A 22,280-nucleotide genomic window follows, 5' to 3' on the forward strand; every position below is an offset into this window, starting at 1 on the left:
ACACGTTAAAACACAATTGTTATTCTGTTTTAGTTGTTTATGTGCATACTGACGCTTACAAATTACAAGGATGACACTGTAGCTAACTTTTCATGTGTAGAATTTCTGAAACATCCATTTATTCATTTCAGACTGTATAAAGGAGAGCTGTGTTCAGTTCTGGAAGTGAACTAATCATAGATGTCCTAAGGATTTGACATGGTTAAAGCAGTCTGTTATTCACAGTTACTTCTGGCCAATGCTGGCAGCAAAGGAGAACTTGTCAGTGCTAAGGAAACAAAGCTACATTTATTTCTACCTCTTGCTGTAAATGAAGTCAGCCCACTCCCCCATCCTAGTATTACTCTTTGGCCCCTTCTCTAGTACTGTACCTCATTCTGCACAGCACTCATCTACCCAGAGGTCTAAAGGACACACAGGAGTTTTACAGAAGAATCAGGTAATTTCTCCATTCTTAAATTATAACAATGATTTAAGTTATGGCATGGGCTTTTAAAGCCCTATATATGGCACAATGTTGCATATTAAAATGTAGGCATTGTATGTTACTGGTATGACTAAAGTAATTTATAATAATAGAAACAAATATACTGTACATGAGATGGAGCACAGTTCATATATTAAAGTAACAATAACACTATTTCTGTCCATCTGTGATAATTAGTTAAATCCATTTACGGTACAGCACAGTGACGTAGTAGTTAGCACTTCTGTCTTGCAGCACTGGGGGCCCCTGGTTTGAATCTTGGGCAGGATACTATCTGCACGAAGTTTGCATGTTCTCCCAGTGCCTGTGTGGGTTTCCTCTTACACTGCAAAGACATGCTGGTTGGTTAATTGGCGTTTGTCTAAACTGGCTCTAGTATATGTGTGCAGGTCTAAAGATCCCAACTGCAGCCTCCTACCGTATGGCAGACCCTGGTAACACTATTGAGTGGCCAATGCAGCTCTAGTGCGCATTTCAGACAAGGGTCACAGAAGAAAAAAAAGTAAGCTTGAAGGTTTAATGTGCCTAAAGATCACAACTTTGTCATGGTAGTAGGGATGGGATACAGTGTTCATATGAAAACAAAATATTTAAAATTATACATGATTTTAAAGAGTTTGTATTTTTTTCATATATTAGGGCAGTATTCTAGTTTGGATTTGAATATATTTATTAGGGAAGCATTCATAGTCCCATGAAATGGTATTTAAAACCTAATAATAAACGTCTTTATTTGCTATGTTTTGGTCTGTTAAAGCGTTTTGTTGTATCTGTTGGATAAGTATAGGTGAAACTCGAATAATTAGAATATCGTGCAAAAGTTCATTTATTTCACTAATGCAACTTAAAAGGTGAAACTACATTTGCTCAGGCAGTGGCCAACTGGCAGACATGGGGTTCACCCATAAACATGGGGCCACTTAGTAATAAAACAGCTAGATTAGTTGGCTGTCCTCTCATATGTATGTAGGGAAGACGGAATTACAGCAGACGGAGATTTACTGGAGACCAATCCAGAACTGTGAATTTACGTATGGGCTCATACATTCAAGCATAATTTCACAGCATTTTGTTAGCACCAACCAGCATGTTAATTAAAGAATTGGAGGACGATCACCATACCCTTCAAAAATCTATGTTATTAATTTATAGTTTGCACTTTTAAATTATTTTTAGTTTGTGGTTTCTGACACCTCACGGTTTAAATATTTAGAGGTCTGTATATTCAGACAGGGGATCGCATCACCACAATTGTTTTGCATATAGTTGCGGTATACACTGAGTGTAATGTTTATGGACAATATTTATTTCACTGTTATCATTGGTTCATAAATGGTACCTTAATTTTAATGGTACCTCATTTTTTCACTCTTTATATTTCATAATAACTGTTGTGTGTATCCACAGTTTGGGAATAAGCACATATGTGTCACAGAGAGGAATTTACATTTATAACAGCACTTGATAGTGTTTTAATTTATTTAGTTTAAACACTGAAGGGGATTTAGCGCCGCAAAACCTTTATCCAATTTCTTAGGGATTCCAGCCTGTATTGTGGCAGCTTTAGTCTTTCACTTCAACTTCTTACATTATTAGCAAACCATCCACAAGCGCAGATCAACAGATTACACATACCGCAGTAGCTCGCGGTATACTGCGGCGTCTCAGTAGCTCGCGGTATACTGAGCTTAGGGTGACGGGAGAACACTAGTTTGTGTCCTCCCGTTACCCTAAGGAGAACTATGGGGAAAAGCCTTAACCCCATAGTTCTCCTTTAAGTCACTGGCTCATGAGACTCATAAGAGTCTATTTATAAACAATTAACATAGCTATTTACCCTCGCACAGAACAAACATTAACAGAGATTCACAGGGTGAATGGCTCTGCAAATTGTTAAATAGACCCCATGATGTTTTGGATGTAACATTTAAGTGCAACAGAAACCTGCTACATTGTGTTGCATTTAACTGGAATTCTTTAACCCCTTGCCATCCGCCCATTGTCAAAACACGCATGGACAACAGAAGCTTGTAAGCCAGTGTATGTCATCAGCCATTACCGACTGTTACATACAAGCGATCGGCCGGCTCTATAGTCGGCCGATCACTTGTATAACCATGCACAGTGCGGGCCCCCCACCTCTGCTGCTGCCGGTTATCCCGGGCACCCCTGTCCCCCCTGCGGGCCCAGGACCGAGATCACTAGCACAGAGGCTACTTTTTTACTGAAAAGGAGGAGAGATCAGCATTCCCCTAAAGCTGGAGGCGATGTGTATTACAACACTTCCACCTTTAGCTGTCAGTTCTCTGCTTCAGCAGCTTCTTAGGGGTTCCCAAGGTGACAATAGTGATGTCTCCATAAAGAGGACCTGTCAATGTATATTGGCTATAGCATAGGGGGATTTTTTTAGTAATCAAGTTAAGTGTAAAAACAAAATAATTAAACTCTCATATTAAAAAAAAACCCAGAAAACACTGAAAAAAGCTTTAAGTCACCCGCCCCCACATGCATGCACTTATAAATGTAATTATGCGTCAGATGTGTCTACGTGCAAAAACAACGATTACGCCAGGGATGTTACATATTGCCACAAATGAGTGTGAGCAATAATTTTAGGCCCATCAATCACTGATAATATTAAACTGATGAGCGTCGCCTATGGCCAATTTTAGGGATGGTATTTTTAATGCAATTTTGCGGGTGCACACAATTTTAGAGCTTGACATGTTTGGTGTCTATTTACCAGACGTGACCTCATCTTTTATATTTTATCAAAAAATTGGGTACTGATAAATGTTTTATAACATAACAAAGGAAAACAGTTTTTTTTCGAAATTTGCAGAACTTTTTTCGTTATATAGTAAAAAATAAAAACCTCAGGGGTGATTAAATACCGCCAAAAGAAAGCTCTATCTGTCCCCAAAAAATGATATAAAATTAATTTCAGTACAGCGTTGCATGACGGAATAACTGTCAGTCAAAGTACTTCAGCGCTGAATACTGAAAAAAAGAGGGTTTAACACCCCGGTCAGCAAGTGGTTAAAGCAAACCTTTATCTTGCAAAAAGTGTAAAGCATTGTAATGCAAAGCCAGCACCTTTAGATACCTGTATGTACCTGTCAATGTATCTTCTGATATGCAAAAAGTGTAAACCAGCCATAATAATGTAAACGCACATCTCAATGTATTTTCATGCATCCCAGGAGCACACTAACTTTGGGCTTTAAGGTATTACCTTGCTAAAGTTGAGGGGTGACCTGCCCAAATTAAAGTTTGAGGGTTGACCTAGTTATTAGTCATTGGGCCCATCCATTATGCACAATAAATAATAGATAGGCAAAGGTGGGGGCTGGCAGGTCATTAACTTTAGGACATAAAGTCTATTTTATTAGTAGAAAGGTTTGCTACAGGTATGTGTGTACAATGAGTACAAGACTGACTACATGCTGAGCTGTTAAACGAGCACCAATATAAATGCAGACATACACAGCATTAATTTTAAGTGACATAAAAATAATACAATGTTTTCTTATCCCACGTAAGATGTTATGTCTATTTGAGAGGAACATGTAATGTGTTTTATGCAAATATTTAAAATAGGAAAAACATCATATTTATGAGGTGATTCTTGGAATGAAATTGTAATACTGACATTATTATACTTATACGTAATTCACCAGCCTTGTCACAGCAACACACTGCCCATATATCACATTGCTGCACTGAGAACAAACCCTATTTGTAATACAGTATAATGTTTAGATTAATACTTCTCAGGATCACATCTGTACTGAGAAGTGTGACGTACAGTCATAATTTTTTTGGTTTAATGTTTTCTCCACTGAGATTGCATGAGCTATTGCAAGGTGAATGCATTCCTATGAAGAAATCAGCAGAGATGGAGTGAGTGCTGTTCCGGCCATGGTAGAAGGAGGAGGTGGGTCATCACATCATAGCTGGAAAACCTGCCATATATCTGGAAATCAGGACCAGGGGAAGGATTCCAATGAAGCCTGCAGTGAGTTGAGGCCACTGAAAGGTTCACAAAGCACAAGAATATATGAATCATACATATGTTATATCACACACTTTTGGTGCACACTGGTCCCCCATCCAATTTTATCAAAAAACTCTGACACTTCAAGAATTTCACATCACAAAATATATGACCCCTATAAGCCACAATGGAATGCGTGTAGAAAGTAGTTCCCAGTAATTTAAAGCGGATCTAGGGTCAGATAATATTTTTATGCTAATTGTGTGCATATCAAGCAATATGTAAGTGTAAAACATGCAGATAGTTATGAAACCACAGTGCTCCCCATGAGTATACCTTCTTCTTCTTCTTTTCTCCCCCACAAGGGCAGTGTCATCTTTGTTCAGGCTTCGTCCAAGTCTGTATGTACATATCTTGTTTCGCAAAGATCAGCTTCCTCTTGTTTTGCTACTTGCTAACATTTTACAATCTGTAAAGGAAAAATTCTTACTTCTCCCTGCAGCAAACGGAAGAAAACTCATTCTCCCAGATTACCTCAGTTTAGCCATTGTACACTTACCTGCCTAGAGCTCAAGAATTGATTTTTAACAATAAAAGATAGAGCTTTTTGGAAAAAAAATATACTGTTGCCATATTGTCACTTGTCAAGAATTTGGTCATGCAGACCTGTAAAAAAACTTACAGGTCCACTTTGGAGCTCAACTCTGGGATGTTATTTTTTAAACCTATCTAGTTTTTGAGTAATTTACGTTTGTGAATGACGGGACGGGGGAAAATGAAGAAATAACGGTACTCTCCCGTTTAAAACAGAACATATGGCCAGTCTGGTATTGGGGGAATGAAAAGATGAAACGTGTATTGGCGCATGATGAGATGTTTGCAATGTGCCCACCAGTGCATGTGAAAAAGCTCTGCCTGATTAGTAGCAAACCTGTTACTTTGCCCTGGATAGGATTAAAGTGTAATTCCACATTTGCAGCCAAATTTAAATAACACATATTATATTTGTTACATGTTCCCATTTACAAAGCATAACCTTAAGAAAATGTTTAATCGCAGCTTACGTTGTTTAGACGCTCTTTCTGCAAACTCCAAAACTAAAACATCCTGCTTAGTTTTTGTTGTCTGAGGGGGCTGGGGGAATTTTGTTTCAAAATAAATAACCCTGTCTCTACTCTGCTGGCAAATTTCATTATGTGGCATCTGGTCACGATAATTTGATTTAGATTTCATTATGTAGATGAGTAAGTAGATGAGTAGGGCTGTATGTCTGAGGCTTAGGCCTAGTTCATACCTGGGCGTTTTTAAGGCATTGAATGTTAATGCACGTTAAAAAGAACTGTCCCTCAGTCTGTCCTCTTATCTGCACACTAGTATCTATTCTAACCTCTAGAAACTGCCAGTAGCATCCTATGTATAACCCTACTCCAAAGATCTAGAAGAGAAAGAAATTTATATTGTTTTAATTATGTTATATGAATGGGAACACATAACAAACATAAAGTGGGGGTTTCTCAAATTTGGCTGCAAAAGAGAATATACACTATAAGTATAGGTTCACTTTAACTTCAACTTGTATTATTTTATTCTGTTCTTTGACGGTAATGAACATCCTGTGTGTGTGTATGTGTGTGTGTATGTGTGTGTGTATGTATATATATATATATACATTTTTGTAAACATTTTATTATATCATTTCATGTGACGACACAGAAGAAATGACACTTTGCTACAATGTAAAGTAGTGAGTGTACAGCTTGCATATCGGTGTACATTTGCTGTCCCCTCAAAATAACTCAACACACAGCCATTAATGTCTAAACCGCTGGCAACAAAAGTGACAACAAAACTGAAAATGTCCAAATTGGACCCAAAGTGTCAATATTTTGTGTGGCCACCATTATTTTCCAGCACTGCCTTAACCCTCTTGGGCATGGAGTTCACCAGAGCTTCACAGGTTGCCACTGGAGTCCTCTTCCACTCCTCCATGATGACACCCCGGAGCTGGTGGATGTTAGAAACCTTGCGCTCCTCCACCTTCCGTTTGAGGATGCCCCACAGATGCTCAATAGGGTTTAGGTTTGGAGACATGCTTGGCCAGTCCACCACCTTTACACTAAGCTTCTTTAGCCAAGCAGTTGTCATCTTGGAGGTGTGCTTTGGCCGGCGTCCAGCTCAGCTCCTGGTAACCAGTGATGTCACTGGTTGCCAGGAGCTGAGCTAGAGGCTCTGTGTCCTGCAACCAGTAACATCAAGCAACCCCCCCCATCTTTTTTTGTTTTTGCACTTATGAAACAGATATAAGAAAATGCTTTCAATGTCATATTTAACAGACCTAAATAGACCAAAATAAGAGGTCAGTTTTAGGGTTTACATACATTTTAAGAAGACTATACATTTCCTTAATGAAACTAGGTCACACATCAGAAAAATCATAAATTCAGATGCTTCTAAAACTGAATTGATTAACATGAATTTATTGTGTAGGGGAATTCCAAATCCCATTATATATGTCTTAGTCAGGCAGCCAATCTTTCCCTGTGCTCCATGTCATTATTAAGATTTACAACTGCTTTCCCTTTTCTAGTCTGCTTATATTGGCAAATGATTCTGTTTTATTCTGCTCTGATCACTATGTGGTTAAATCGCATCCAAAAAAAAGCTTGTGGCGCCAAGTAGCCTATCCTCTATCGAGCCAGTGGTTCTCCCTGAGCTCATGATGAAAAAAGAGTCCTGTGTTGCAGTATGAAAGCTTGCAACAGTACAGGTTATTGTTATTTTTGGAGGTTTTAAGAAGATTTGAAATTTAAGGGATCATGCTCAGTAGGATCTTAAAGTATGCCTCTGTATATTCAGAAGATGAATGTAGAATTTTTTCCAAAGCCCAGCATGTACAGGGACAAGGTCTCTAGATAGATAACTGTACTACTTGTCAGCTACAATAAAGTAGTAAAATGTAATAATAAACTTATTGTATGACACAATCATGCCGTCACCATTGGTGTTGTCTGTGCTGATCTACAGTGACCAAATAAAAATGCCTTAGAACTTAATGTGGATATATGATCTTTTATAGGCAAGATCATTTTACAGACATGAATCTTTGCAATGGGTGCATTTGCATGCATGTTCCATGAAGGAGGGAAGGGGAGCATTCTGGTACCAGTATATCTCTGAAGAAAACAATTGCTATCGGTCAGAAAAGATCAAACTTGGATGAGTGCTTTCTCCCTCAAAAATGCTCGAACAGGGAATGTTTGCCAAGTTTGAGAGGGTGTGATGACATACATTAATATTATTAGTTAAAGTGGCACTAAAGTCAGGAGTTAATCTTAAAAATGCATTCATGTACCTTAACTATTAACAAAAAATGTATCTTATTTGTGTATCTGTGTACATGTGAGCTTTTAAAGTGACTGGTGCCCAACTTTACATTTGCATCCCACAGCTGGCTAAGGACTCATCCCTAAGGTGAAATGTCAGCCCATCCTGCCTCTGAGGTTCCTCACATTCTTCTGGGCCTCAGTGGGATGCTAAATAGGGTTCTATCAGGGGGAAGAATACATCAAAATGGCCTGTACAGGCCATTGCCCATTGATCTCAGGAATTGGGACATCATCAGGGGTGTCTAAGCATAACCACAATCATGTGATTCAAGCAAAGACCGATTGTTTTATAATCAGATCTTTTGACTGCCATCTTATGCCTATAACACTACAAATCAAATTTTCAATGCAGAGAAAGGCATCAGGTTTGCTTAAATGCCACCCCTCTTGAGCAGCATATACTCAATTTCCTGCCCTGCTACTCTGTTCAGCACTTGAAAGCAAGAATGGAAAGGCTCTGTTTAAAGGACATTTCCACCTTTGCGGGGAGCATTATAAAAAAACATATGCCAGCAATGCACAAAGAGTGTAGATTATGCCGGCATATGCTGATCCTGGATAGAAGCACAAATACTTACTTTTTTCAGTTGTTTTCTCACAACTCTCGTTTGAAAATGGCCACCTTGTGCTGTGACTAGAGTACAGGATGTTGTGCTCAGTTAGAACTACAATGTAGGCGTGGAAACTACTTATCCCACAATGCTTTGCTTCTCGTGCACGTGCTTCTGTGGGGAAACTCCCCCAAGTTCATTACTATTCATAGTGGCCAAACCTCCTGGGCAGTGCAAAGTGACCATTCACAACCATTGTAAGCTTCTGCCCAGTGTGTAATTCTATCTGTATGATATTACAATGCAGATGTATAGCCTCCCATTAAAAAAATATCGTCTGCAGCATTTAATAAGTGCATCTGCCCTTATAGTTTTCTCTTAGTCCCCAGCAAAGCCCAGGAAATAACCATTGATCCTGCTACTGAAATCCACCTATTGCAGCTTCCTGTGATTGTGTGGCAATGATGCTGCACTGTTCCAGATTTTAGAGTATAGTTGCCACTCTTATGTATGCTGTGCCTGCTTGAACTGTAGTAGGATGAGAAGATGTTGCAGGGAGAGTGGTTTACAAGCCAAAAGCTGGTCAATCAGCACCTGGCCACACCTAGCCCTGCCCATTTCTGGATTGACAGTACTGCTTCTCTTAGTGAAACCCTGGGAGGGGTAGTAGGCAAGACGGAAAAGGATTTTGCTCAATCAGGGAAGGTAAATTACACTTTCTATTTATGTTATCCTCACATAGTAACTGGATTTGGTACTTGATCAGATTGTCACACACGAGCCTTTAGTTGTACTTTAATGTTTATTTCCACTTTCGCAGCCAAATTGGGATAGCACCTATTTTAAAATGTTACATGTTCCTATTCACATAGCACAAGCTAAAAAATGTTTACAATTCTTCTCGCAGTTTAAATTGCTTTTACTTGTGTTCAGGTTTTGTGGCTTCTTAAGGGTTCACATTTCTACTTGCTTCTTCTTTGCAATGTTAAGAGGGGTGAGGGGCTTCTCCGTTGTATGTCAATGAGAGAAACAAAATCCTCACATTTCAATCCTAGTCTTTCTGCAAGGAGAGATCACTGTGAAGGTTCCCAGAAAAACCTGGAATCAGCCAACAAAACATGTAAAAGGTAGGAAATATTTCTTAATTTTTTTTTTTTCAGTATGCTGTGTGAATAGGAACACACAACAAACATATAGAGGGGTTTTCTCAAATTTGACTGCAAAAGTGGAAATACACTTTAAATCGGGACTTACTCAGGACTAAGGACATTCTCCCTGTACCCTAAAGAAAGGACTGTGCAAATCATCAAGCACAGCTGCTGTCAAAAGAGAGAAAGGAGAGTAAGTGTGGCTATACACTAGAGATGCACTGATATATCGGCCGCCGAAACTTATCGGCCCAAAATGGCTGAATGCCGAAAGTATAATTTTTGTGCTGATTCAGCAGCGCATCCCTGCTGGAGAGAAAGTGTGACAGCTGGCCGAGCGCTGCGGGAGGAGAGCGCTGTGAGCGGCGACATCTCTCCTCCCACATTGCTCAGCCTCCTGTCACAGTCCGGCAGAGCGGTGTGTGGGCGGAGACAGCCCGCGCTGTCACAGGAGGCTGAGCTCTCCTCCCTGCCCCGCTTGCTCAGCCTCCTGTGACAGCGTTTCAGGAAGGAGAGCAAGTGCAAACACTCAGCGATCAGTGATCACTGAGTGTTTATAGATAATTAAGGACATGGTACGTTTATTATATCCTCAATTATGAATGAATGGGAGTGATCTACATCCCCTCCTGTTCATTCATAATTGGGGTTATAGTAAACACACAATCTCCTCATGTTATGAATGAACAGGAACACTCATAGAGGATTCCTGTTCATTGATAACAGGGGGTGCAGGGGCTTCCCTATTTTAAAAGGGAAATATCAGGGGTCTGTTTAGACCCCTAATAACTATACATATTACTCTACTATATATATATATTTTAATTCAACCCGCGGGCTGAACGAAAATAATAGAGCTGATTCCTCGATCAACACTAGGAGTGTGTTGATCAAGGATTCCTGCTGTTTACATTGTATTCTGACATCGGCTGCCGGCCACTGTCAGAATACCCAACTAGAGCCAGCAGCTCATTGGCTGCCGGCTCAGGTCGTACGAAGATTTTCCAGGTAGCTCCTTCAATCAGCTGATTGAGAGTAGCCAGCCAAAAGGGTGCTGACAGCGGCACACACCATGCAAATTTCAGCCGGTTTCTCAAGAAGTGGACGAGATTTGCACAGTGTATGGGCACCCTAAGTTTCATGTTCCGCCATACTTTTGAACAGCTGATCAAGGGAGGTTAGGAGAGGTGAGTATGTGCTCTTGGGGATTAGAGGTGGTCATTAAATTGAACCTGTTGCATTGCCCTGCATAGCCATAACACAGGTTTGCTTTAACCTCAAAATGCAGTGCCAATGACAACACAGCCAATGCTACACCTCTATGGCACCAAGCTCAGCCTCTCACCAAGACAGCTGTGGCTTTCTCTTGCACACACTTAGGTAAAGAGCACAAAAATGTAGGTCTGATGCTGTATAATTTCCATCGCTGGATGCGGAGACAGGAGGCAGTTCAGTGGCAGGGTTCTCAGCTTCTACCTACTCATGTAGAAATAGCACATATACTCAATCTTACAAAAAACAGCGTATCTTCCCATTTATTCTGTGATAGATTTTCCTGTATGCCTCTGGACAATAAATGTTTATCTTTATTATGATAGGGATGTACTTTATTCCCTTCATCTCCCTCTGATGTACACTAATATTCAGCCTTTCCTATATTGATGCTAATTAAATGTTGAACGTTATCTTTGCTATGCAACAAACTGCAGCTCAGGGTCCCGTTAGAGGAAAAACATTATACATTGAAAATCCTAATTATTATAACTGAGAGGCCCATTCAAGAGCTTTAACCGGTACCATGGAGAAGTAGAGATCATTCACTTGCCAGGTGTCTCACCAACAATAATTATATTCAGTTCAAGTTTTCTTTTGTAACACATTCCGTTTCTCATTACCTTTTGTCTATCAGTTTTCCCTGCCATTGTACAGGAAAGTAGAACTGAATGCTATTACACTGATTGATGTGGACACCAATGTGGAAGCACTGTAGATACAGGTGCAGATACCGTGAGCAGTTATTTTATTTCTCCAGTTTTAATGAATATTTAATACCATGAATATGGTAATAGAGAGTGATCTGTTCAAGAGGCCATAGGAGTAAGGGTTGAGTGATATAAACTTTATTTATTGAAGAGTGTGGTAGGTATGATTTGTGTAGATATGTGGAGACAGAGAAATATGAAACAAATCTAAGTTGCTTCATTTAAAGCTGAACTCCAGGTATAAATACGTATGTATTTACATTGGTCTAGCTTGGCCCAATGAAAGTATACATATTTTATTCCTGGTAGGACCACAGGGATCCTGCAAAACACTGTAGTAGCTGCACCAAAGTTACTGACCTAATATTAATTGATTAAAAAAACTAGGCATTCGCTGAATGGCCGCTGTAGCAAATGAGCGAGCCCCTGTGTTTTCACAGCAGAGGGGGAGTTGCTTAGTACAGCAGCAGTACCAGGACCCAGAAGATCACTGCAAGCACTGTATTAGCACCCCTCTGGCCATACTAGGTATAAAATATGTATATTTACATTGGGCCAAGCTGGACCAATGTAAATATACATCAAATGTTATACCTAGAGTTTAGCTTTAAACTACCTAAAGATATTAGTGAGCAATTGGACGAGGCATAATCTGACGCTCTGCAGAGCACTCCATAAATCTGCAAATTTGGTTTAACCACCCTAGTCAGTTTATGTCAAGCAGAGAGGTAGATAGGGCAGAAGAGTGGTACAGACAGATGCTGCCAGAGCTGCTTATCATAGGTAAAGCACCCTCCTGACCCCTAGGAGCATGCGTGGGACTTTGGAGGCAGGGTGGGCTGACATTTCACCTCAGGGAGTCCTGTTGGGGGATATAAGAGTAAAGCTGGGAGCCAGTCACTCTAGGGTTTTCAAAGACTTTATTCCTTCAGCAACTCATATGGGAAAGAGAATAAAGGGCTACATGCACCTAGGTCAGTACAGAACTCCAGACTCACCGACCACTTCCCATCTTCACAGTGCAGAGGGCCTTTAAACTAATTGTGGTGACACTGTATTCTAGAACTTTAGCTTGTTAGTAGACATAGCACAGAATTCCCTAAGTGAAACACCAGACTTCCTGTGAGGTCCAAGCCCATCCTGGCTTCTCTGGCACCTCAAGCAGACAAAGTTCCTCCCTGGATCTCCATCCTAGGAACAGATTCAGACCCCGACTGGGTCCATACCTGACCACCTGCAGGCCTGGTCAGACACTACGTCACTTTACACCCTACCCTACCCCAGGCAGGAAGCCCAGGGGGGAAGAGAAACTCACAAAGTCAGCCTTAAATATTTATGTTGTCCTCCAGCATGCACCACTGGCCATGAAGCTCCTAGTGATTGCGAAGGAAGACAAACATATTCATAACATGCCACCATAGGATGCTCTGCACTGTGGCAAAGTGTCATCCAGCAGCAGGCAGATGCAAACAATAACAGTGCTTAGGATAAATCAAATTAGCTAGACTGGATACAGTCCAGAAGAAATACATTTATGGAGTCACCCTGCTTAGGGCAAGGTGGCTACATAGGTCATTACTATAGCCATTAAATGCCCACTATAGCTAAAAATTGTGTATTCTTGTTAATTGTAATGATAGAATTCAGTATATCAACTCCTGTTTTATTTCACATGCCTTTACACAGTTACATACTATACATATACACACATTTAAATGCAGAGCAAGTGAAAGTGACAGTTACAGGGGTTGGGACAAACTATTAGGTCCTGTTCACACAAGATGTGTTAGTCTGTGCTGGGCAACCTTGTTCAGTGCCATCGTAAAGCATAGACAAGGCAATTTGCATTGCGGTGGTGTGCTCCCAAAAAAAAAGGACATGCAGTACTTTTTTTCACCACAGCATGTCGTGACGCACTTCCCTGTGGTCAATATATATAAATGAAATGTCGCTTTCTGACATCTCAATAAAGTTGCAACAAAAAGGAGAATAAAGGTAAACAGTGCAATGTGCTGAACTTAACCTATAGCTCGGCTTCTTTTACAGCATACTCCAGCAGCCATACGGTAATCTGTGTTTCTGGCCTTTGTACTGACGGAGTCAGTTTTTATTCATATGATTTTAAACTCTTTTCAAAAAGATACAAAAGACTGCTGCTACAACTGCTTAAACCTATTAGCTAGAATTGGGCTTTAATTCATTGGTAGCGAACTTAAAGCCCAACTTCAGCCCTTAGTAATAGAGAGCATAGCGTTGTCCTCCTGGTTATGCAACGCTGCATAAATCAGAAAACGTGGTTCAACAGAATCACAAATGTTTTGGCAAGGTAAACACACATGTATTTGATTTATATTCTGAGCCTTTGGTCACAGATCAAGTTTAATGGTAAAACAAAGTATGACCCCATTATACGTGTCCCTCAAGAAGCTTCCCGCGGGCTCTTGTCCATGTTCAGAATTACACTCTGCTTGGGTTTTGACCTGAACATTTGAGAGTAGCTTCACAAAGACAGGTTGAAGCATCCGGATTGTAGTCTAACATTGAAACTCACATTAATAGTTCTAGTTTTGCTTGCTGAATGTATCTGAGTGATGGAATCTTGGCCATTGGCATTCGAAAAACAATACCGTCACTAAAAGTGGCACCTGGTAACTGAGTTCTTTCTATACCCTGCTGAGAAACGTGAAGCGTGCTGCCTCCTATCTAGGCTTCTTGCCAGCACTAACAGTTCAGATGCCATATGACTAACTTTTTTTTTTAACTAAATTCAGTGGTCTATTGTTTATTTTTTCTAAGACTGCAATCATGTTTCATTTCACTTTAATCTTGCTGTAACCAGCATTTAATTCCTCACACTCCTTCCTGAAAGAACACATATGCGAAGACAATGCCATGTCAATGACTCAGTTTATTGTTCCTCCTAGAAATAATGACTATTTTTTATCCAGCAGTGTATCTCTAGTTAGGCCCATTTACATGAAACACTAAAACGCACATTTATAAAGCAGTTAATCTGACTTTCACCAAATGTTCTCCGCAGTGGAATCATCCTGATGCATGTGTTTTCTAGGACAGTCATTGATTTACCAGCATTTGATGTCACATTCACTGCTTTATAAATATTCCCCTAATTGTACTTACAGCAATAGTACTACATTTATTAAAGCTTATCTCCGGGGAAACTAAAAACCCTCCCTGTGCAGTGGGGCTATCCCCGCACTGCAAGAGTTCACTGCATGTTTTTTTGTCTAAGGGGCCTCAGATGCCCGCTGACATCATCATGTATGTGCATTGTATGTGAGGGACAATCCACACGCTGGAGTATAGGGGAGAGGGGATAGTGCCAACTGACAGGAAAGTAAAACTGATTTACAGAATCCCCCTAGGTATAAATAAGCATTTGCAGTGCACCCCATTACAAGGGGAGATTTTTTTTTGTTTTCCTAGAGAGAGTATAAAATCTGGAGAGAGTATAAAATCAAAGTGTGATGGAAAAAAGAAATGCAAAGACAATCCGTGAAAAACTCTTTGTCAGATGTTTGCAGTGTCTCTATCATGAATATTCAGAATTGAATAAACATGCATTATTACAATAATAAAAAAAACTGAGGTTCTATGACTTATGTGTGCATTCTGACTATACCTGGCAATGGTGAGAGGATGCTGAAAATCCAGTAATGTGAAGTGATGGATCATGTGATCTCTTAGCAACTGCCTATTAAAATAATGATGTACATCGCTATGAATTCATCCAACCTTTTAGAAGTAGCACACGCTTGATGCCTTCCCATTTGTTCCACACTTGTGCACTAAAAATGTTTAAAAGCCTTAGTTTTGAATAGAGTTAAGAATGGTTGGGCTTTTTTTTCAATTGATATTGAAATACAAATCTCTCCATAGTGAGTGGTACGGTATATCCCCACTTGTCCCACCAGACCAATGCCCCAGCAGTTGTCACCAGAACAGGCATCCCCACTGTTCATTGGTCTCCAGGACAATAAAGGCCATAAATCTCCCCAACAGGTAAATAGTATATTTATAGCCAAATCTTTTATTTTATTTTGGATAGAGTAGGAGGCAGATAGAACCACTGTCAGGAATGTACACCCTTTACTTGTCCAGGTGGTCATTGTCTTCAAGATAGAAAGTGATGGGAAATCCAAAATTTTGCAGTTGTCACCAGAACAAGTTGTGAGACTTTACTGCAACAATTACATTCTATTGCAACAAAAGAAGATGATAGATACGAAGAAGCATTATCTATCAGCATATCATTCAGATGGAAAGGAAAACACCAGCCATTCTTATAGCTGTGGACAGCCTTAGGGCAGATTTTACCAATATGATTAAATCTGATTTATTCCTAAACAATAGGCGCCCCCACACTTGCTTACTTGCAGTGTCCATATGGAAGTATTGTTAGGGGTATTTGGGAACAATTAAGAACAATTGGGAATTACAGATGTGTGACAGGTATTGAAGCTATCACTTTCTTCAACCATTTGGAGTATGTTGGTGCCACATACAGGTTTGAGTCTGAGGGTTAGCATACATCTATAGCACTTAAACCAGTAAATATCTGCAGGAACTATTAGCAGTCTATGAATACATTAACTATTAGCATGCTCTGACCGCATGCTATGTTCATAAAGTCACAAGACTGAGGAAAACTGTTCGAGTCAGAAGTAATACGTTGCTAACTTCAAATTCACTAGGCCACAGCATAAATAATTTTAAGCTCAGGTACCATCTATACTATAGGCTATCAACTATATCAGCACTTGATAATACAATTAAAGCTACAACATGAATTCAAATTGTAACCTCTTTATTCACCTTCAATAAAATCACTTAAAGTGCAACTGAATCCATTTTTTACATTTGGATAGAGTGTAGAGGGGTTAGAATAGCTTTTAGGTTTTTATTGCTGTCTGTCCCCCTTTTGGGAGATTCACCCTCTCTATTTGACCTAAGAGTAAAAGTGAGAGTAAAAGAAAATCTTCACTTACTCCATCCAAAACTTTAAAAAAAAAAAAGTTTTGGCTTCAATTTAATTAAAAAAACAAAAACAGAAATCGGCAGCAATTTCTCATATATGTTATAGAGTAATAAAATATACATATGTGGACACCAGCTAATCCCAGTAAGGGAATATAGTATTCCCTCCAAGATAAATCAGATCCAAATATGTGCAAGTATGTTGCAGCAACAAGGAATCATATAAAGTGCATAATACAATATTAAATAATCATATAAATATGCTGATAAATAAATAAGTGATTATGTCATGTACTTGGTCCCTAATATGTACCTCCTGGTTCCTAGTGCTTATACTGATAGTGACTTTATCAATAATTACCCCCTCAATACAGTGCCATCATGTGCTTATAAGGTGCAATATTAGGGCCCAATTGAAGTATTATGTATATGATAAAAGGGAAAAAAAGTGTGAGTAAAAGTATATCCACAGTTTGTTCACCCTTCTTATATTGCACCTAACTAGCACATGGATTTCTTTGTGTCTATCAATACTTCTCATTCATGTTATTTTTTTTTTGCAATATCCAATTTGACCAGGAGGTGGTGTTGAACTCCCTTAACACTAGCAATGCTGTGCTTCGTGAAGTTTGGGCTTATACAATCCTTGTTTTCAACTGTCTTCATTACAGGAAACACACAGAAAATTCCTAAAATAATTTAAATTAAATATTTCTTATAAATAAAGATTATATCAAACGATTTGTACCTAGAAATAAATAAATAAACCCGGTAAACGTCATAAACTGAGCATGAGTTATATATTTTGTTTTTTTATTATTACTATTAAGGATTTATATAGCGCCAACAGTTTGCGCAGTGTATTACACTATAAAGAAGACATTACATTTACAATATAATTCAAAACAGGATGGTTAGGAGGGCCCTGTCCCTGAATTGTAAAAGTTTTTTTTTTTAAATACAGAACAAGCAAGTTGTTGAAACTAAAACCTCCTGTTTACATACTTTGCATTGTGTCTTCATCCTCCTCATCCCTCTGATGTGGGCCTCATCTCTCTGATGTGGTCCCCCACCCACATCACCACTCCATCCTCAGATTTGTTGTCACCCTAACCAGTACCAGAAACTGAAAAGGATCTTTCATCAGAGGTATATAGTGCTGAACATGGCTCTTTTTCTCCACCATCACTTTTCCCAGATGAATGAGAAAAATCTAGTAGTGTTAAACTGAAACATATGTGCGGTATGATTAGAGATGTATTTGGTTGATCTTGTGACTATGCCTCATTTCTGCTTTAAGAAAGTTAAGTGATAAAAGGAGCCATGCGGGCTGATTAAAGAAAATCATGTTCATACTAAACCTACGACAGAAAAAAACTGCCACGATGTGTGTGCGTATTATCCTGCACAAGCTGATGCTAGGATTGTGGGAATGGAAATATGTTGCATGTTGTAAAGTGTCTGCAACTTGTCTGCTTTTCAACTGCTTTACATACTTCATAAACTTTACTTCTATTGGTGTAATCAGTATATTCTGATTGGTGCACTTTTTCACATGACCCATGGCTATCACATGCTTGCTCTTATGTGCCTTTTTGTTCTCACACATTTCCATTAGCCAATTCTCAACCATAGTTAAGTTCTTCTTTGTAAAGTGGTCTGACTTTTTAAAAGTAACTTCTATATAGTGGTATAGCCCCCATCACCTTTTGTGAGGTGGCTAATAGATAATTTAGTGATTGCCAGGGCTGCAATCAGCTTGGCTGGATTATAGTGGCAGTTATCTGGTTAATTCCAAGTGTCTGGCATTGACTGTACACCCTGGGTGGAGTATGACTCTGCTGTATTGTGGGACAGCCAATGAGAGGCACTGTGAATGTATGTACAGTACAGCAGCCAATCACTGGGTTTCTTTCAAACAGTGGTGCATGCTGGGATAGTGTAGACTGGAGGGATTTGCCTTGTCCTCAGACTAGTCGGGACCAGCCATGGATTAGGCCTGGGTGCTGTCCAGCCACCCCACAGGCTAGGCCTGAGGGTGGGCAAAGGCTGGTGTGTGGGAGATGTTTCCCGGGGGCCTCCATTATGGAGGAGGCCTCTGTTGCTGCCAAGGCAAGAGGACCTCAAGCTCAAAGGACTTCAGGGGCATCACTGGTGTCTCTCCTGCTGAGGATTTATGCTCATCCTTGCTCATCTGCTACTTTAATTACTATCCACTGTATCAAAAGAGGATCTACACTGAGATGCTTAAAAGGTCTGGTGAGACTGGAGTCTATGTCTGTTACACCCTGGAAGTCTAGGATCCCTATACCCTCTCTCCCCGGTGTGTAGATGTTTAATAAAAGTTATTCAGCATTGCATTACTGGAGTGGACATCGGCTTTGTGGGCACTAGAAGAGGGAGGTTAATGCTAATGGACGACTTAAGATCATACCCCTAGACAGACTACTGATGACACTCGGGTTATTCCAGCGGCTCCTTTGGGTCCAGGAAGTAAAAAAAGTGCCCTAATAAAGTTTTGGAGGGGAACTGTGTTGTTTTTAGATATACATGTGAAAATGATGCATTAATGTAAATAATGTGGGCTAATGTAAAGAATGTTGTTTTATATGTAGTTTATCATTATATGTATACAGTATATGGAGCCATCCATACATGCTCAGTCAGGCCATAGGCTGTATTTCCTGCTTAGAAGTTGTACACAATTTTGTGCTTATTTGAAAACGTATCCCACTCTACAGTATATCCATTGCAATCAGTCTGATTGAAAACATTAGACTTTTAGCAGTCACTTATGATATAAAATGCTTTGGTAGCCAAAAAAGTGATGAGTAAATCAATTTCATTGAGTCATAACACGTGTAAATCCAGGCGGTTTGTTCAAAGCCAGGAGGCTCTGGGATGAGGTGATTCTCTGCACTGTGAACCCAAATGCTAAAATGAATTTGGTCCAGTGAGCACAACTAAACAGGAAGCTTTCAAAAGAGTGCAACCTTCCCACCTTCATTCAACAAGTGGGTTTTTAACCCTGTAGACACCTATATGGTAAAAAGCCTTACATACCCATGTAAAGTTAAATGGTATATCACTTTCTTTGATTATATTACACTGAGTTGTTCACAGTTTAAGTTTCATATTGCAACATTTGTTTCACTGATTTATCTGAGGATACATTATATATCATTCACCTTGATTATATTGCACTCAGTGGTTCACTGTTCGTGTTTTCCACTAGGATGTATTATCACATTTGATTTTAGATATGGGTGGTACAGATCGGTTGTAAATAAGCTCACTCTTGCAAAAGTGTTTCGTACTTTATATTTATTTTTTCCACATGACATCATTTAGATTTGTAATTCACATTGCTGTAAGCAACACCGTGAGGCTATTAGCGCTATACTGTTGATTCTATTCGTGAGGCCCATTGCTTAAGTAGAAGCAGCTCCTAGCAATTCCGTTTTTTCTTGCTTTTCTGGTTTTCTTTGCCCATAAGCGCAGGTTTTCGTCTTTCATGGTAAAAAGCCTTGCCTCTGTGAGGTAAATGGTAAATGAGGCATCTAATAAGGAACCTTGTTATTAGAGGTCCTCCTAAAAAGTAAGTGTAGAAGTAGTAGGGCAGAGATTTTACACAGCGGGTGTGCTGTTAGAAAGGCCATGTGCCACTTTGCTTCATAATGAACTGGTAAGTGGTACCACTTTTTTTTACAAAGTAAAGTCAATTTTCACTTGATATAATGAATAATGGAGTCTACTCTTTTTTTGCAAAAGCAACAGCAGAGTAGATTTTACAATATTTACTTACCTCTAGTCAGCAGAATTACTGAGGTGAAATTTATTGAACACAAATTCACAACTGAGGTTGTAGTGGGGTTTTAAAGAAGAGTCAGAAGGTTATAAAATGCTAGAAATGTATTACAAATCATTCAAAACATTACATAAGGTAAAAATCAATATTATTAACAGACAGGATTCTCAAATGCTTAAATTCTTGCCTGGTTTTCACAGTTCATATATTTTGTTAAACAGAGAACTATACACACACATAAGACTCATTCTAAATGGTGTGCCCTTATTTTTCAGGGTAATTGTATTTTTTCTCTGGTGAAAAATGAAGTTGGCTAGAGTTGTTGTACTATTATTGATTGCTGTTTGGGGAATCACTGCTACTCCGACTGGCCGTCTCTCATGTTACAAGAAGATTCTAAAAGATCGGAACTGTCATAACATCCCAGAGGGAGTGCAGGATCTTTGGCCAATGAAAGAAAAACTCCAAGACCATTTTTGGGAAGGCACAGGGTGTGAGATGGCGTGCTACTGCAATTTTAATGAGCTGCTCTGCTGCCCAAGGTAAGACATGTTGTACCTTGTGTGTATTGTTTTTATTTTTCATAAACGTACTTTCTGCCTTCACCTCTCAATGTTTGCATGAACACTTTTTTATTCTAAAGTTCCCTGTGTACCTTAATGAGGACTCTTAGTAAATTCCCATGTCCACATAAATAGAACTCATATATGTCACTGCATACTGCAACAGTTTTCTGAAAAGCTGTAATATCTGCACATTTTATCATTAACAAGCAATGTTAAGTGCCAGCCAGGTAACGGTGCCTGGGCTAAGATGATGTCATTAGTCTGCAGGCAGGAGGAAGCAATTTCTCTATCCTAATTAGACTGCAATGCTGTAACTTTGTTTGCAAGTCTAAGGGAGAAGCTGCAGCAGGGGGTGATCTCTGTCAGACATTTGTGAGCTCAGCCAAAAACTCCACCATCACCAAGATTTACATGATTGTGCCAACATCTCATACAAGGAAGTATATGCTGACCCTTGATGATGCCTGCACATAGATGGTGCTCTGGAGAGAATGGTAGATGAAAGGGTAATACTGTAATCTCTGTGAGAGGAAATGGTAGGGGTTACACTTTACTTGGCAGAGCCATAAGAGAAGCAAGGAGACCAGAACGTGGAAAAGACAGAGCCTGTTTTTTTAAGGTTAGCATGGTGTATCTTGTTGTACTTGATAACTCCAGCACTGCAGGACATTTAGTCTCCTGTCATGATGGAGTCACTGCATTCTATGTACAATCAATGAGCAAACCAACAGCATGATGCAGAATCCCCAAAATGGCTGCTGTTGGTGGGTTATATTACATTTTGGGAGTCCTTTGGTAGACATAGAAAGAAAGTGAATTAATAGGCCTGCATTTAAACAAAACTTAAATGTCTGTTATAGACAAGCTTTTCATTTATTGTTCAAGCCCAACCAAAACCAGCAGGCTTAATCATCTATCAGCTTTTAAAGCTTATGGGTAATTTTCTACGGGGACCATAGCCCTATTCCTTCCAATGCAGCCCATATATGTCACACCCCGTATAGAGAAATGGTATCATCAGACATGTGCTATAATATTAATAGGGAGATTTCAGCAAGGGACAAAATGTACCTCTGGTTAGCATAAAGGTGAGAAAGATATGCCATGACTAATTGTTGGAAGCTAAAATAATTGACATCTATGATACATCTTTGATGGAAAGGTTCCTTAATATCGTGAGCTGCCCGTTGCTGTTTGATATGCAAATGAAGACCATCAAAGGGTTCTTGGGGCTGGACACTGATCAAAGGAGATCTGCTGGACTGTCATGTCCTGGGGCAAGCCCGACCCCCTGCTGGTATTTACTGCCCTCACCTGTGTCAGCAAGGCATATATGCTGGGATGGGGGCAGGGGCAT

At 39.6% G+C, this 22,280-nt stretch overlaps 1 protein-coding gene across 1 annotated transcript in view; it reads left to right on the forward strand.

Moving 5' to 3' along the window:
• The first annotated feature begins 332 nt into the window (after positions 1–332).
• SCRG1 (stimulator of chondrogenesis 1) overlaps positions 333–22,280 on the forward strand; it is a 29,875-nt gene continuing 7,927 nt past the window's right edge. The window contains exons 1-2 of the mRNA XM_018568522.1: positions 333–439; positions 20,633–20,899. Coding sequence (XP_018424024.1) covers positions 20,661–20,899 — 239 coding nt within the window. The 5' untranslated portion in view covers positions 333–439; positions 20,633–20,660. The remainder of the gene's footprint in view (positions 440–20,632; positions 20,900–22,280) is intronic.

This window comes from Nanorana parkeri, unplaced genomic scaffold (genome assembly GCF_000935625.1).
Source record: "Nanorana parkeri isolate BGI_ZX_2015 unplaced genomic scaffold, ASM93562v1 scaffold1201, whole genome shotgun sequence".
Classification (NCBI taxonomy): Eukaryota; Metazoa; Chordata; class Amphibia; order Anura; family Dicroglossidae; genus Nanorana; species Nanorana parkeri.